The sequence below is a fragment of the Capsicum annuum genome, chromosome 8 (genome assembly GCF_002878395.1).
Source record: "Capsicum annuum cultivar UCD-10X-F1 chromosome 8, UCD10Xv1.1, whole genome shotgun sequence".
Classification (NCBI taxonomy): domain Eukaryota; kingdom Viridiplantae; phylum Streptophyta; class Magnoliopsida; order Solanales; family Solanaceae; genus Capsicum; species Capsicum annuum.
The window spans coordinates 168,242,277-168,257,109 of record NC_061118.1 but is presented as its reverse complement, the minus strand read 5'-3'; the positions used below and the strand labels follow the sequence as shown (position 1 = coordinate 168,257,109).

The 14,833-nt window shown below is 36.9% G+C and overlaps 2 protein-coding genes across 5 annotated transcripts in view; both read right to left on the bottom strand.

The window, feature by feature from the left end:
* Positions 1-7,122: 7,122 nt before the first annotated feature.
* Positions 7,123-9,135, bottom strand: LOC107840354 (B3 domain-containing protein Os11g0197600). 3 transcript variants are annotated; one of them, XM_047395127.1, is made up of 4 exons: positions 8,819-9,135; positions 7,914-8,298; positions 7,681-7,802; positions 7,123-7,591 (listed from the first exon to the last, which is right to left on the bottom strand). In XM_047395127.1, exons 1-4 carry the CDS (start codon positions 9,005-9,007, stop codon positions 7,319-7,321), a joined length of 969 nt encoding a protein of 322 aa, XP_047251083.1. In that variant the 5' UTR covers positions 9,008-9,135; the 3' UTR covers positions 7,123-7,318. The 3 variants fall into 3 exon arrangements, with proteins under 3 accessions (XP_047251083.1, XP_047251084.1, XP_016539673.2); XM_047395128.1 differs by lacking the exon at positions 8,819-9,135 and adding an exon at positions 8,703-8,784; XM_016684187.2 differs by lacking the exon at positions 8,819-9,135 and adding an exon at positions 8,496-8,761.
* Positions 9,136-9,269: 134 nt separating this feature from the next.
* LOC107840351 overlaps positions 9,270-14,833 on the bottom strand; it is a 15,825-nt gene continuing 10,261 nt past the window's right edge. Inside the window, exons 10-15 of one of the 2 annotated variants that reach the window (XM_016684186.2) lie at positions 14,271-14,749; positions 12,557-12,636; positions 11,253-11,388; positions 10,134-10,320; positions 9,853-9,935; positions 9,270-9,773 (exon numbers count right to left, since the gene is read on the bottom strand). In XM_016684186.2, the coding sequence (XP_016539672.1) occupies positions 9,651-9,773; positions 9,853-9,935; positions 10,134-10,320; positions 11,253-11,388; positions 12,557-12,636; positions 14,271-14,749 (1,088 nt within the window). In that variant the 3' untranslated portion in view covers positions 9,270-9,650. Of the gene's footprint in view, positions 9,774-9,852; positions 9,936-10,133; positions 10,321-11,252; positions 11,389-12,556; positions 12,637-14,270; positions 14,750-14,833 lie in introns of those variants that run through there. The other variant, XR_007043787.1, reaches the window with a different exon arrangement.

The window sequence follows — 14,833 nt, the reverse complement described above, 5'->3', positions numbered from 1 at the left end:
TGTTTAAATATTGACTTGAGGATATATATTGATGGCTCGAATTCTCTGTTTGCATGTGGATACACTCGCGTCCTGCGTGGGCCCTTTTATCTTTGCATATGCATTATGGGCCATCGAGGCCAATCCTCCATAAGTCGACTTTGAAGGCCTTAAGGAAACAATCTCATAGTACGCAGATACGAAGAATCGAAGAGAAAAATGGGTTAAAATCCCATTTTTGAAGCGACAAAGGGACTAAAAAGTCTCTTTTTATTTATTTGTTTATATTTTATTTTTATTTTATTTGTTGTCTGTATCTATTTTATTTAGTTATTTATTTTTATTCATTAATTCGGGCCAAGAAGCCAAAGCTGTATTTAATACAGGTGAAGTGAAAACTCGAACCAAAGGGCCCAAAAACATAGAAATAGGACAAGTGAAAATGGGTTAAAAACCCAACTAGATTAGGACAGGGATAACGGTTTGGGCCTAAAAGCCCAAATCACTATTTCTCCCCTTTCCCTTTTTCCCTTTCGCTTACTTGTTTACGTACTTATTGCGAACCTAATTAAATCCCTAACTAAGTCGCTAAAAAACTGATTTTGCAAAAAACTTTTTCCTTAATCGACTATTTTTCCAACAAACTGATTTTCCTAAAGTTAGTCAAAAGACGTTTACAAACAGTCAGGATAACCGTAAGTTAGCGGACGTTTTAGGTGCCTAACACCTTCCTAAAACGTTAATAGGAACCGCTTACTCAGAATCTCTTAACTCAAATGATTTTTCTATTTTGAAGCGTTTGAAGTAACTTTATAAAGGTTTCTTAATTCCTTTTCAAAATTAAGTGGCGACTCTCTTTCAAAAGTCAAAATTCCTCCGCAAAACAATTGATGTCCTTGACTTCAATAAGGTCATTAATACTACTGCTTTTGTGTTGCATTCATCTACAGATGACAAAGAATCTGCCACTACATACCCCAAAGGCTCAAATAAAGGCCATGCTACATGGAATTATCCCTAATCAGGCTTTGGTGAGTTTCGTTATGTTACTTGCTATTGGGAGTGGGTAGAGGATGTCCTTAGCCGTAGCAAGGAGGCTCTGGAACGAACTAAGATTTATGATGCTGTTTTCGCCTCTTTATTCATGTACGACGTCAACGAGAATGTTTTGCAGGCCTTTTGTGAACTTTGGCATTCCTCGACTAATACAATATGTGTTGGCATTGGTGAGCTTTCCATTTCATTGTGGGACATGCGTATGATTGGGGGCCTGCCAAACATGAAACTTTCTTTGATGAAGTCGTCCCATCGGCCAAAGACTTGTGCTTAGTTATTTTCAGCCTTCTATCGGCTTTCAAATGGTGCGTCTAGGGAGGTTTCTGTCCTTGATTGGGTGAATTTTTGGTTCAAAGGACTGGAGCGGTACAAGGAGCCTTCACCACGAGGCCTTAAACAGCAAGCTAAACCAAAGTCAAATCGCAGTCCCAACGGCTACATTGATATGCCATTTTTACCGCGAACGGAAGAAGAGAATGTCCCTTTCGTTGAGTTAGGTGTGGAAGGGTCTCTTAGAGAAGAGGCAAACTTGGCTGTTTTTCTTGCTTGCTGGATTTTCAAGTTCGTTCTTCCAATTAAGAAACTTGACCACATCCGTCCTAGCATTTTTAATATTGCAAGTCTAATGGCTCATGGGGAGAGGTTTGCACTAGCGATTCCCGTTTTGGCTAGTATCTACAAAGGCTTGACAGAGATCACAACTTCAACAAACTTAAGTGTAGGCGACATAATTTTTTCCATACAATATGTCTATGGATGGATTGATGCGTATTTTAACTCCTACTATCAAGCACATCATTACAATGGTGCTCGTATGTGTAGGATTGTTGGGGAAAGGATGGCTAGAAACTTTGATCTTTCTGGTGCAAGAAGGTTATTTCAGAATGTCGATATCTGCAGTCTCCCTACCTTGGCCATGCTACAACCCAAGGAGTTGTTTATAGCAGACAACGGAGAATTTTCTAGTTCTTGGAATATTTATTTCATTAGTCTTCGTTCGAGCTACGTTACCCTCCGGTGTGATGATAACTTTGTCATAGAGCCTTACAGTCCCCATAGATTCAGTCGACAGTTTGGATTTGTTCAAGACCTTCCTGGGAACTTCATCAAACGACCATATGACGGAACACTAAAAGAATTGGTACAACTTTTGGGACTCTTGCACCCGTCTTAATAGTTCTTCAACCATTAGTATACCACCACATCTTGAAAGGCCTCTAGCGACCAATAGGTATGAAAATTGGAGGTATATTGGTCGAAAAAACCTTGTTGGGTAGAATAAAATTATCTTAAAAGTTCCCCTTTGTCCATCGGAACAAGGTAAGTCTTCCACTTCCTCGTTTGTTTCTCCAAGATGTTGGTTGGTAAAAACAATAGTTCTTTTTCTTACCTTCAGTGGGCCATCTGTGGTAATTGACAAAAGAGACTTTCTTTTCATGCGCGATGGTAAAGCACTATGAATTTCCTTGTCATCAATGTCCTCAGAGAAATATTGTTGTTCGTGCCCCAACAACGTCTTTCTAGATGATGGCTTTTCCATGGTTCCCAAGTGAAGAAAAATAGAGGCATTCGCGGTGATGACACATCCTTATACACAGTTAGAAGCTCCACTTCCATATTTGCCTCCTAATCTATCAAATACAGAGACACGAGGTGTTGATTTTCATATGCGATTAAACACTGAGGTTCGTTGTGGTATTTTCTCGTATAGAAAAATCAACATCTCGTGTCTCTGTATTTGATAGATTAGGAGGAAAAGATGGAAGTGGATCTTCTAACTGTGTAGAAGGAAGTGTCACCACATACAAGCAAAAATAAATTTTCGTGCGAGCACCATTGTAATGACGTGCTTGATAGTAGGAGTTAAAATACGCACCAATCCATCCATAGACATATTGTATGGGAAAAATTATGTCGCCTGCACTTAAGTTTGTTAAAGTTGTGATCTCTGTCAAGCTTCTGTAGATACTAGCCAAAACGGGAATCACTAGTGCAAACCTCTCCCCATGATCCATTAGACTTACAATCTTAAAAATGCTAGAACGGATGTGGTCAAGTTTCTTAATTGGAAGAACGAACTTGCAAATCCAGCAACCAAGAAAAGCAGCCAAGTTCGTCTCTTCTAAGAGACCCTTCCACACCTAACTCGACGAAAGGGACGTTCTCTTCTTTCGTTCGTGATAAAAATGGCATATCAATGTAGCCGTTGGGACTGTGATTTGACTTTGGTTTAGCTTGCTATTTAGGGCCTCGTGGTGAAGGCTTCTTGTACTGCTCCGGTCCTTTGAACCAAAAATTCACCCAATCACAGACAGAAACCTCCTTAGATGCACCATTTGAAAGCTGATAGAAGGCTGAAAATAAGTAAGCACAAGTTTTAGGCAAAAATGGCTTCCCTTGATGATCTGTTTGTGATAATTCTTTGGCCGAAGGGACGACTTCATCAAAGAAAGTTCCATGTACTGGCAAGCCCCCAATCATACGCACGTCCCACAATGAAATGGAAAGCTCACCAATGCCAACACATATTGTATTAGTCGAGGAATGCCAAAGTTCACAAAAGGCCTGCAAAACATTCTCGTTAACGTCGTACGTGAATAAAGAGGTGAAAACAGCATCATAAATCTTAGTTCGTTCCAGCGCCTCCTTGATACGGCTAAGGACATCCTCTACCCACTCCCAATAGCAAGTAACATAATGAAACTCACCAAAGCCTGATTGGGGATAATTCCATGTAGCATGGCCTTTATTCGAGCCTTTGGGGTATGTAGAGGCAAATTCTTTGTCATGTGTAGATGAATGCAACACAAAAGCAGTAGTATTAATGACCTTATTGAAGTCAAGGACATTAATTTCTTCTTTTTTCGACCATTTGTCTAGATGAAGGGACATGTCGGGCGATCCTCTGTCAAGCAGGAAAGCACCTATTACCGGAGGATGAACTTTCAAGGTAAGGACGCTAGTAGGAGAATATCACTCATCGTTTGCTATTTCAAGTAGAGGATATGGTGATGTTTGGTAATGGAAGTTCACCATATTTCAAAGTACTGAATATATCTCTCTGTGTTTGAAGACCTGCCAAAGAAATTAAATTAAGCGGTAAGTCTGCTACAGGAAAAACGAGTATCGCAAGATTTAGGCTTTAACTTCAAAAATTTACTTAATAAAATATAGAAGTTTTCTGCTGGTGGATTTCACGTGGAATGTATATATACGAGTCTATTTCTAATGCAAGAAAAATGGCATCTGATTCCGATACTTCCACGTTGAGATATGAAATTTATCGTGACGCTGCGCAAAGCTGAAATAACTAGCGAACCAAGATTAGAAGGCCGTCTTTGGAGCGATATATGGGACGATTAGTATGCAATATGATTGTGCTTTCCACTTGAGACGTATCTCTGTAAATCTACTTTCCAATGCAAAAAACGGTACCTGATTCCGATGCTTTCACGTCGAGATATGAAATTTATCGCGCGCTGTGCAAAGCTGAAATAACTAGCGAACCAAGATTAGAAAGCTAGTTTTGAAGCGATATCTGAGACTATTCAGATGCAATTTGATGCTGGTTTCCGCTTAAAATGTAGATCTACGAGTGTAGTTTCCAACGCAAAAAGCGGTTCCTGATTTTGATATTTCTATGTCAAGATATGAGAGTTTTCGTGAGACTGCGCAAAACAAGTAAAACGTGACGAAACAGAACTGAAGGTCTGATTTTGAAACGATACCTAGGCAGATCTGGGGATAAATTGAGAGTGGTTTTCATGTAAAACGTAGCCTCGCGAATCTATTTTCCAAAACTACAATTCGTTCGTGATTCAGACACCTCCACGATGCGTTATGAAGCTTCTTCCATAGACGCCCCAAAGTGCCCGAAAGCTCAATTGTGAAAAAAGAGCAAAAAGAGGAGAACGGGAGTTGAATTTCTGCTCAGGCTGAATTACAGTGACTTAATGGGGCGATGATGTCCTTATATAGACTCTGAAAATCCCCAGTTTGATTTCAAAAAGGAATTTGCTAAACAAGTTTTCTTCAAGAAGAACGGGGACATCCAAGTGTCCAAAACAAGTCAAATTCCTAATCCTTTTCGAAGTAGGATAACATCATTATTTAATCCTATTAAAATTTGATATAAGACTAAGACCTGAATCCTACAAGGTTTGGATATATTTAGTTTTAAACAAAATTTTACATTCCTAAGGAAGGGATTCACGTTATTCTACCTAGATTATGATGAATTCGAGGAGTTGGATTTCGACAAAGTGCTCAAGTCTTGCAAAAAAAAAAAATGAGGGCTCCACAAATACTTCAAATCTCGTCTCTAACAGGTCCGACAAATAAAACACCTTGACGAGCTTTGAAGTAGGGAGCATTTGTAGACACGTAAAATTTATTGGGTCAAATTCATATAAAAATTGGATTTGACCCATATTTTATTGGGTCTAAAATCATTTTGGGCTATAAAAAATAATACGTCCATTTTATTCCTCATCAAGGACTTCAAGATCCATCTCACCTTGAGGCCCAAACTTATGTCACGTGTCAAATGATGTGGCATCCAGTCAAATTAAAGACCAATGAAGCAAGACCACACTCATCAAATGATGTGGCAATCCAAGTCAGGTTCAAGAGCCAATAAAACATCGCCAAGTGCCCCAAATGACATGTTTTTAGCCAATCACAAGCAATCTTGTCACATAACATTTGTGATAAGCTTGAAAATTGAATAGACCAATCAGAATAAGGAAAAAGGAGGACATTCTACAAGCATTGGAGGAAGCTTCTACATTGACTACACAGCTCTTCAATGAATCGACTAACGGAGTTCTGCCCGGAGGTCAATTCGATAAGACGAAGTGCTGTCAAACAATTCCTGGAGATCCAAACAAATTTCTGGGAGGCTCAAATCATCCGAAGTTTGAGAATTACGCTACAAAGGCCCTCGAATTACAGAAAAGCTTAGGAGAGAAAAATCGAGAGAATAACCGAATTGTACCCGCAAAATTACTGTAACTAAAATTATTCTTTTTGTTTATTTTTATTTTTGCTTGCAGTTAATTTTTCGCACATCGAAAATTTGTTGCAAACAGTTGTCATTATCGTCAATAAAACGATAAATAAAGTAAAGTTGTAGTAAAGTTTGGAATAAATGTATTGTTCTTTTTGCTTGCAAGAAAATAAAAAAGCAATGATACTTTTAGGTTCGAGTAATATTAACTTAATAGGTTACTTATAAAGTAGTTAATAAAAAAGAATATTTTCAAAAGGTATTTTAGTAAATACTTGAAATTCGAAGTTAAAAAGAGAAAATGTGCAGTAAAACAAAATGAAACGGTTAAAAAAATAATAATGAGATAGACAAAAAGAAGCTCTTTTCTTTGTTCTATTTCAGAAGAATTAGCAGCGACACCTTAAACCTACAAGTTTTTTTAATATCGAAAAAAATATTAAAGAATATCTTTTGATGCTAGTAGTAGTAATACTAATAGTGTGTTGTCAAAGGTCATTGTTATTGACGAAACAAGGTAATTGTGTGCTAATAGCGAGTTTTCAGAGACCATCGTTATTAGCGAAATAAGATAATAGCGTGCGAATAGCGTGTTGTCAGAGGTCATCGTTATTAACGAAACACTCTTGTAAAAGAAATAAGCAAGCAAAAAGATAACTTTGTCATTATCATCAATAAAACAGTAAATAAAGTAAAGTTGTATTAATGTTTAAGGTAAACGTATTAATTTTTGTGCTTGCAAGAAAATAAAAAAGCAAGGATACTTTTAGATTGGAGTAATATTAACTTATGAGGTAACTTATAAAGTACTCCCTGTATTCCAAATTACCCGTTCTAAATTTCCTAATTTGATTTCCCATTTTACTTGTCTTTTTTCATTAATCAAGAAGAGACAAAAAAAAAATTTCATGTTTTACCCTTTGCATTTATTACTTTTTCTCTAAATTAAAATGTAAACATCATTTAATAGGGTATTATGATAAACTAGTCATGTCATTAGTTTATTTTCTTAATGAATGTGTCCTCTCAATCTGGGACGGAGGGAGTAGTTAATAAAAAAGAATATTTTCAAAAGGTACTTTAGTAAATACTTGCAATTCGAAGTTAAAAAGAGAAAATGTACATTAAAACAAAATGAAGTTAAAGAACTCTAATTACTCAGATACATAAAAAGGGAAATGAAAACAAGGTTGTCCATGTTAAGCAGCAATAGAGTACGTTCAGATTCAAACACACAATAACATCAACCTAGAGCAGTTCAAAAGGTGGAATTTTTCATCTTTCTGCAGCAAGTTTCAACAGAGATTCCGAAGGATTGTCGAAAACAGAAACCTTCAGTTCATTTGCATTGACAAGCTGAAAAACACAGACGTATCCTTCCTTAAGCTTATTACCACTCACAAACTGTCTCCATCCTCCACAGAAAGCGCGATATCCTTTTCGTCCGATACAATTCACTTTCCATTCTTTTTCTTCTGAATTACGGAGGACAACTGTTGTCTTATTGTCTGATTTCATAAGTTGTTCATAGAAGGATTTCGGAACATACTGCATTACAAGTATTAAGTATGTCATAGCTTACTGGTCACAGAAATTAATAAGCTTGAACTTTTTTTTCAGTTAAAGAAAACTCTTACCAAGAAACAGGACTTATTCACATTGTAGCCTTTCAAACATTTCACAAATTGTCGAATATTTGGAGTGAGAAGGCCCTCCTCCGCTTTATCGACTGCAGCTCTTTTTCTTGGAGTTTCACGTTCTGAGGAAACACAACATAGTTGTCCCGTTAGTACATTACATGTTAAAACAGGTCTTCTACAAAGGAAAATTCGGTCGTTGAAAGTGTTGAGTATGAGTTAAATCATAATACCTGTGCTATTTTCACCGTTAGCACGAGTCTGTTCAGGGAATTTGGAACTGAAAGGATATTTTGCTGGCCTTTTATGCTTACTGCCTCGATCATATACCGAAGCTTGTTGATTTTTGCCCGTGGCTGTTGACTTCACTTCTCTCTCCAGTCCATTCTTGGTGAATATTCTTACTGTAAATTGCAGACCGCCATTGTACCTAAACACGAGAAATTCCCCGTCTTCTAGTTGGTTATTCTTCTGAAATTTGTCCCAACCATTGTGTATTAGCAAACCATCTTCATCATATCGTAGTTTGACATTCCAAATGCCTCCAGAAAGACACTTCAGGGTGGCTTTCTCAGGTGACTCTTCTGATATATGCCTAAGAAAATAGGCTGGGATTCTCTGCAAATTAAGACAGTCAAAACTCAAAAAAAAAAATCATCAAGTAAGGTTATAAGGAGGGGTGGATCTAGCTAATTGGGTGCGGGTTCTCGGGATCCAGTAACTTTTACACTGTCCGTCGTCTATGGATGGACACGGGTTACATCATAAGATCAAAGATTGCATGTAAAATGATGAAAAAAAGAATTGAGTATTACCAGTTCACTAGTGAATGTGGGACGAAAAATCTTGTAGAAAATTGGTCTGTTATCTATCTTCATTAAAGGATTTTACATCATATCAGTAGCAGTTGCTCAACTCATTTAACAAGCCCAAAATTAACTTGAGAAAGAAAACGTGATTTTATTTTACTATATAATTTCACGAAATTGAGTTACCACGTGGAAGGAAAAAAAAAAAGTTACCATATGAAAAATGAACTCAGAGTGCAACAGTGTCCTCTTAAACATTCGAAATTCAGTTTCCTTATTAAGTTATCACGTAGCAGTGAAGAATAAAGAAAAGCTGTAAAGTTAGTTACCATTAAAAGTAAGAAGATGGAGAATTTTTCCCGAAAGGAGATTATGGTAAAAATAGTAGAAGAAGTTGATAGTGATTCTTTTTTAACAAATATGGAAGGTGGAACAGGACCACCTAGAATATTAAAGAAGACAGCTAAATAAGTATTCTCTGTGAACATATCAGTCATATTATACATTGGGGTGGACATTTCGAGTTGAACTTAAAAATGGTTTTACACTACCAGTACAATTTCACTATAATATAAGTTTTAAAACCACTTGCCAATCTATGCTTGGTATTTATAGTGACATCTAACTTATTGGCATGTAAAAAGTATTTTTACACGGTCGGCGTATAAAAGTTAAAACACTTCAAAACTCAATGGTAAAGTCACTTATAAATTAATTGCAAGTGCATATATCTACACTAAGTGAAATAGAAAAAAATAAAAATGAAAACTTAACAAACTCTCAATGGCAAGAGCAAAAATTGGATTCATCATGAAGTGCATTTTGGTCATCACCCCGACTAGTTGTGGTTTCAAATGAATATACAAGACTGCACACCCAAACCGAAAACTATACAGATTATAATGCACACTTTGTACAATGAGAAGCAAAAGTAGAGCATTTGCTCCTACTCTTGGCATTCCATAAAAGAATTTCCGGCACCTCAAGATCCTAGACCAAAAAAAAAAATGACGAAGACCAAATCAAGTCACTAAGTTTCCATTCTCTCAGCCTAGATTCACTTTCCCTCCCAGCTTTACGGATGGATTTTGAATCTATAGGCAGAGTCGAGGTAAAAGAGCTCATTGACGTAGTTACTGAGAAAAAAGACGTTATCACAGCCTATACAGGTTGAGCATGTGCCTTCTCATGGATATCCTTCACAAGATCCCTCAGCTCAGGGAAGACTGTTATAAGTACAAGTTCGAGGACACCATATGTAAGCTGCTTTAAACAGATAGTAGACTGCACATTCCGAGACACTTGTTAGTTTAGTAGAAAAAATGTAATAGGAAACTCAATGGTCTCGTGGAGAGATCTTTACCTGAAGGAAATAATACAGATCCCTAGCACAACGTCTGTACTGCTTGTGCCCAATTAAGCTTACCAAAGTGGCGGGAGCACCATCTGAGAATTTGAAGAGGAATTAGTTAAAGGAAGCAACAATGGCAGACAAGAAGTTTTTTTTACTTTTGCAGTCAGTTACATAAATGAACAGTAGAAAATCCAAGGAAAACGCCATTTTTTATTATCTTAAAGAACTTCCATTCATAAAATAGGAAAGAAGTAATATTGGCAATTCAAGCACAATGGAGAGCCACTTACCATAGAGAATCTTCTTCACATCACTTGCTCTACGAGCAGCCTCAAGCTGTTCCTCAAAAGATCCTGCCTTAGAGACCTTACTTCCTACAGGTTGTTTCATGCTATGAACAGATCCTTGATTTGGTTCATTGCTGGTCTCAACAATATTTCTTAGTTTTATGAAGAAAACACCGTTGGGCCAGAGAATCTGCGAATGCAATCAGCAACAGAACCAAAAAGTCAGCTTCCAAATAATCCTTCTGTATAATTTCCTCAGTTTATAATCTTAAAGTAGCACAATGATGCCACATCAGAAAGTCGGGAGAAAACCCACAACCAAAGAAATCAAGCCGATATTAGCCAAGTTCCATAATTATGAGAATAGCATGCTCCATTTTAGTTGACTAAACCACATTATAAAGCTTATTTCTCAACAAAAGAAAAACAAACAGCTAATAAAGCTCACGGACAAATATAAGAGTGAAAAAATCTTTAACATTTTATGTTACAGCACAAATTAATATTATTTCCCGACACTAATTTCCAAATGCTGTTGCCTTCCGTCAAATATCTATTTTCACAAATGCCACATAAAGTTTAAAACAAAAATGTTGTCATGAGCTGCAAATTAATAGTCTTTCCCCTCAAACTAATTTCCAAATGCTGTTGTCTTCCGTCAATTATCTATTTTCACAAATGCCACATCAAGTTTAAAACAAAAATGTTGTCATGCTAAATGATTCACATACTACTTTAAAATAACATTGAAATAATTAAGCTTATTACATCAATGATCAAATATCAAATTGTGAAACATTGACGAATGCCACATGCATTTATTTTGAAGAGAACTCAAGGAGAAAATCCAGTGTTGTTAAAAAAAGAAAAAAATTGAGGCATAACATATCAAAACTCCCAAAAAAGGAACCTGCACTAAGGTTCGCTAAAAGGGAGTCTGCACCATAGTCCTTTTTGTAATTCCAAACTATTTCTCTTCATCAATCAATGATTTTTTTCATTTGTCATTTAGTTGATGCAATTTGTAAATGCAGTAACTCCAGAAGCAGAAGCCAAAAAAAATTGATTCAAAGGTAAGCAATTAAGATGCAAAAGTTAAAAATCAGAAAATTAAATGCTTACATCTTGAATCCATCTAATTCCCTGAGCAATAACATCGTCTCTCCGTAGCCAATGAATTTGCCTTAACAGCCAATCATCAATAGCATCCTCCATCATTAACTGCATAATTTCCTTTGATATCCAAAATACCTGTCTTCTGCCAGAACAAAAATGGCTATGTTAGACGGTCATTAATGATGGCATATCATGGAGATAATACACATACAAGATACCTTTCATGCAGGGTTTTGCTAACCAGTAACATAGGTGTGGTAGGTTACAACCTGCTCATTTCCTAATTTACTTAACTGTCCTTGCCACCTCATTAAAAATTAGTCTTTTAGGGGCTTTGTTGCATTTCATCCTGAATCCCCCAATTCACCTAACTATCCTAACTTACTATTTTCCAGATCTATAGCTTCATTCTTTTCTCTTCATTCTTAGGTATTTCTCAAAGAATCAAAAGAAAGGAGTTTGTCGCTAATTTGATACTTCTGAGGTTAGTGCAAATCATGAACAATGAGGAATCAGGATCCACACAGATAAAGATTTTATTCCATTTAATACTTCTTTTGTGCAATCATTGAAGAGAAATGTATACTCCCACTGTTAAAATTCAGCTCATTGAGAACTATAAACCTCGAGTCCGCCAATCAGAAGGCAAGAGCAAGAGAACGGCAAAAAGTAAATCTACAGATGCAAATTCTTAATCTGATCGCTTGGCACAAACACACATCGAGAACACAAAAAGTATATCTAACACATAATTTGATCAACAAATGGAAGTGTAATGCACTGTAAATGTTGGAAGAACACCCAAGAAAAACTTGAAATTTTAGAGAAGAACCATGGCTGCTCTTTCCCTTTCCCCACCCGTGAACGGACTCTGGGTGATGTAGGGGAGGAAGAAAATGTGGGAGTTATGGATTTATGGTGAAAGTCCCAAAAAGAACCAATACTTAATGAAGTGGCGAGGAAATTTGTATATTTTGTACAATTTTGTTGAAACCATGTCTAAATCAGTGAAATCCTGGATAATCTCCTCTCCTTCATATATTCCTATGGGAAGAATGTGCATGCATTAGTAGTTCAGCTTATCAAGATGGAAAGTCTGTAGTTTTGGCATAATTTCAAATCAAATATTATATTGACCCTTCTAAATCATTTTTAGGAACCAAATTAAGGATGACGATGTTAAATATGGATGATGAAACCGATTCAATAGTGAAATTATTAAAGAGAAGTAAAATCTAGGAAAACAACTCTCAATTTGATACCAAGAGGGGATGGGATAGGAAGTAGAGAAGTACAAAACATGTTGTCACCTTAGCCAGCCTCTTCTGTTCAGCTGAAAAATCTTGTCCACCAAATTCAAGATAGGTACACTTAAATTGGGCGGCGTCCACTGAAAGGAAAAAATCCGCATGAGAATGAGTAAGCAAAACTAAAGCACGTGGTACAAAAGGGGGAAAATAAAAAGCAGTCCAGCACAAAATCAAGCACCAGTAGCCGGCTGGAGGGAGACATAATCAGGGGTGGCAGTGGGGAGGGGCTGGGCAGGTTTAAGATGACTCAGAGAAGGGCGGGGTGAACCAGTTTTCTTAGAAAACTGGATGGGAGAGGCGGGTTGGGGTGTGCTTCCGAACACCTTCATTTTAGATTCGTTTCTCTAATTTTATTTTTTTTCCATTTCACTGCTATCTCTAATCTGTAACTGTTCTTTTTCACTTCTCTATTTCAAAATAACTTTTAATTTTCTTTTTCCATTTATTGAAGAATCATTGAGTTGATACAGATAAAAATCACTGACTAATTACAAGCAATATGTTTCTTTTAAAGATAGTTTTCTTTATATTTCCTCAAAATAGAATTATTTGACCATTCAAGTTGATAACAGAGATAGTGGGTAACTTTGTAATTATTTCTTTCAATAGTATTCTTAGATTTTTTAAGTGTAACATGTCACATTATTCTAGGTAAAAACCCATGTAGTTTAGACTTGTTAGCAAAAATATATTACCAAATACTACTGAATGTGATGGAGATCTATTTAGTATGTCATTCAGAAATTTTTGGATTTGTTATTTTACTTGCAGTTGCATTTTGAATTTTGCTAAAGCAATATAAAGTCTCCATTTGTAAAAGTTATGAAATTATAAAGTTGGCTATTTTAACAAAGCAACAAAAGGAAGAAAAAAAAAACAGCAAAGTGTGGCCGGGCGAGTGGGTTGAAAGTAGAAAAAAATGCCGTGTGTGTGGCAGTGGTTGGGGTGGGGGCTTGAAATTTTAGCGGGTTAAGTCCCAACCCGCTCCACTGCCATCCCTACCGAAATGTACAAGATGAAATACAGTTGATATCATTTGATCAGAAGGCTGACAAGAACCAAACTTGAAAATATCTCACGTGCTGAATCTGAAATCACAGACTGCATCCAAACTCTCCAATGAACTAGACAGGCATCAGGCAATTATTACTCCCTACCAAATGGAATGCCCATAATCTTTTTCAGTTGTTTCACAGTAATATCCCTTTCCCAGATTTTTTTTGGATAAAGTAATAAGATTTTATTTATGTTTGGGCAAAAACATGCTCGTTTATGGAAGCATACCAAGCTTTTCTGAATAATAAACTTTAACCCCCTTTCGTTGCTCTTTAACTGAAGGGAAAGTTATCCTCGGGTAAACCTTGGCCCTAATGTATAAGTAACACAATTGGGAGGCATTCCAGACATGGGATTAGAGCGGATTGATTATCTCACCTAATTTGAACCTTAATAAAGCATGTTAATCAACTCCTCGATACAAATGATACATCCAAATATTCAGAAAGAAGATGTGGTCATATACATTCTCTTGCCACCCTCTGATAAGACACGATTCCTAAGTTCAGATGTCTTGTAGCACGTTTATTCAATTACTTGGTCTTCTTTCATGTTTTCAGCAGAACAAATTTCCAAAGAAGATCAGAACTTCTATACGTTTCACCCAACGCATATCTGACTGACAAGATGTAGAAAAGGGAGAAGAAGAAAGAGATACCTCTGGTGGCACTCCAACTGGATCCTCTTGTTGACTGGGAACTACTGCCAAACTTGTCTCTGGAAATCCTCCAGAACTGGAAGATTCACGTCGTAACCCAGAACCACTCTTCAAGTCAGTCGCTGAGCTTATCAGCTCTTCGTCACGTTTAACCACCCGAGGGGGGAATCCTTTAGAATTCAACTCATTGTCCGAATGCCACCCATTGGCTTCTGAACTAGGTCCTACTTCCTCCTGCCCATGGCTTCCATCTTTATCACCGTCATCATTGTCGGAAAAGCTATTAACTGACTCCGAGGTACCTTGTGTTAAAGCCAGTTTATTTATTTCCTCCACGTTCCAAGACAAATGTCTGTCTGAAGTACAGGTAGTAGGTTCATAAGAAGAAGATGAAGGAGAGCCAACAACTTTACGCATCAAGCCATCAGAAACGCCTTTAAATTGACGGACAATATCATCCACAGCATCATCCACATTAACTGTTGTCACAAAGGATGAGTCCAATCAGATAATAACAAATAAAGTAACTACCATATACCAGGTAACTCACTCATTAAAGTTCA